At 61.0% G+C, this 1,771-nt stretch overlaps 1 protein-coding gene across 1 annotated transcript; it reads left to right on the forward strand.

Annotated features, from left to right (window-relative positions):
- Positions 1-439: 439 nt before the first annotated feature.
- Positions 440-1,227, forward strand: MAFF (v-maf avian musculoaponeurotic fibrosarcoma oncogene homolog F). Its single transcript, XM_009069370.1, has 2 exons — positions 440-499; positions 575-1,227. Exons 1-2 carry the CDS (start codon positions 464-466, stop codon positions 986-988), a joined length of 450 nt encoding a protein of 149 aa, XP_009067618.1. The 5' UTR covers positions 440-463; the 3' UTR covers positions 989-1,227.
- Positions 1,228-1,771: the final 544 nt, after the last annotated feature.

Genomic DNA, 1,771 nt, shown 5'->3' on the forward strand with positions numbered 1-1,771 from the left:
GGGCACGGGGGCGGTGGGGTGGCACATCCACGCGGATCCGGGCTGGGTGGCTTCGCCACGGGGTCGCTCCGTGGGGCTGTTGCTTTTACTTTCCCTTCAGCCTCGGGCGGATCTCGCCCGGGTTTCCTCCCCGCGGGGAAGCGTTGGCCTCCCAACATCCGGATGGGGCATTTTGAGTCCCCTGAGCAGAGCAGCATCCCAACAGTCTGGGGATGGGGTGAAGGAGGGATGGGGAGGTCGATCCTTCCCCCATTATTATTGTTGCTTGCAGTCATCATTGCTATTAATATTATTACAGCATCCTCTTTTTTAAAAGGATGGGATGAGTCACGCAGCTCAGGGAGGGGGATGTGGGCACTGGGCAGGGGACCAGCAGGTGTCCTCTGTTCTGGGGTGAGAGGCATGGGGCTGGCAGTAACCAGCTTTTCTCCTGGCTGCTCAGCAGGGCCAGCGTGAGGGAAGGATGGCTGCGGACGGGCTCTCCAGCAAGGCCTTGAAGGTGAGCACCAGTGGGAATAGGGTGTTGGGAGGGCTGGTTCGAGGGGTCTCAAGCAATTGCCCCTCTCCCTGGCAGGTGAAGCGGGAGCTGGGGGAGAACACGCCACTGCTGTCAGATGAGGAGCTGATGGGGCTGTCAGTGCGGGAGCTCAACCACCACCTGCGGGGCCTCTCCAAGGAGGAGGTGGCGAGGCTGAAGCAGCGTCGCCGGACGCTGAAGAACAGGGGCTACGCTGCCAGCTGCCGGGTGAAGCGCGTCTGCCAGAAGGAAGAGCTGCAGAAGCAGAAGATGGAGCTGGAGTGGGAGGTGGACAAGCTGGCCCGGGAGAATGCCGCCATGCGCCTGGAGCTTGATACTCTCCGTGGCAAGTACGAGGCCCTGCAGGGCTTCGCCCGCACCGTGGCCACCCATGGGCCTCCTGCCAAGGCGGCCACCGCCAGTGTCATCACCATCGTCAAGTCGGGCACCAACCAGGCCGCCTACTCCTAGTGCTGGCCTCCGTCCCCCGGCTGGGCACAGTCCTCCTCGGGGCTCCTTCCCCCACGAATTACCTCCCAGTCCTTCCCCGACCTCCTCCCTGCCGGGATATGTGCCCCAAATCCTCCTTCTCCCGTCCCTTGACCTCCAGCTCCCCCATGTAGGGAAGGTTGCTGCAGTGTGGGTGCTGAGGTAGAGGACAGAACCCCACCAGTGGCCCCCACAGTCTCCTCCCCTCTTGTGGGTGTAGATAGGAGAGAGTGAACCCACTCAGGCAGCAGTGGGGAAGCATCCCACAGCTCCAAGCTGGCAGGAAAACACCAGATGCCTGTTTTGGGGGATGGCATGGGAGAGCTAAATGTGGGCCAGGCACGCCCAGGAGCACATGCCAGAGAGGAAAAAGAGGGGAGAGAGTTTTTGCAGCACAGGGGAAGAAGTCATAAGAGAGGGGTATCGGTGTTGGGCACACAACTTGGACCATGGCTGGAGCAGGGGGCAAAGTGGCAGCATGGCATGATTCTCCAGGGATGGAGATGGTGAAGGAAGGTGGCAGGTCAGAGGGGAAGAGAAAGTGGCTGCAGGTTGATGCCTGGTAAGGGTGAATGAAATGGGAAAGCACTGTGGCAGCTTGTGGTGCTGGGGGACCCTGGAGGTGACAGTGATGGAGAGTCCCTTGGGCAGGGGAGAGCTGGGGGACGTGGGTGGGTCAGCCCAGGCTGTTGTTCCACAAAGGGGAGAAGCAGTGGTGCTGTTTTATCATTCTCTATCACGCACATCCTTCACGCCTCTTCCTGC

The sequence above is a fragment of the Acanthisitta chloris genome, unplaced genomic scaffold (assembly GCF_000695815.1).
Source record: "Acanthisitta chloris isolate BGI_N310 unplaced genomic scaffold, ASM69581v1 scaffold34582, whole genome shotgun sequence".
NCBI lineage: Eukaryota > Metazoa > Chordata > Aves > Passeriformes > Acanthisittidae > Acanthisitta > Acanthisitta chloris.

Coding starts and splice junctions, on each gene's coding strand:
- MAFF (XM_009069370.1), top strand. CDS start 464: ATGGCTGCGGACGGGCTCTCCAGCAAGGCCTTGAAG. Junction 500..574: donor TCTCCAGCAAGGCCTTGAAG/GTGAGCACCAGT, acceptor TCTCCCTGGCAG/GTGAAGCGGGAGCTGGGGGA.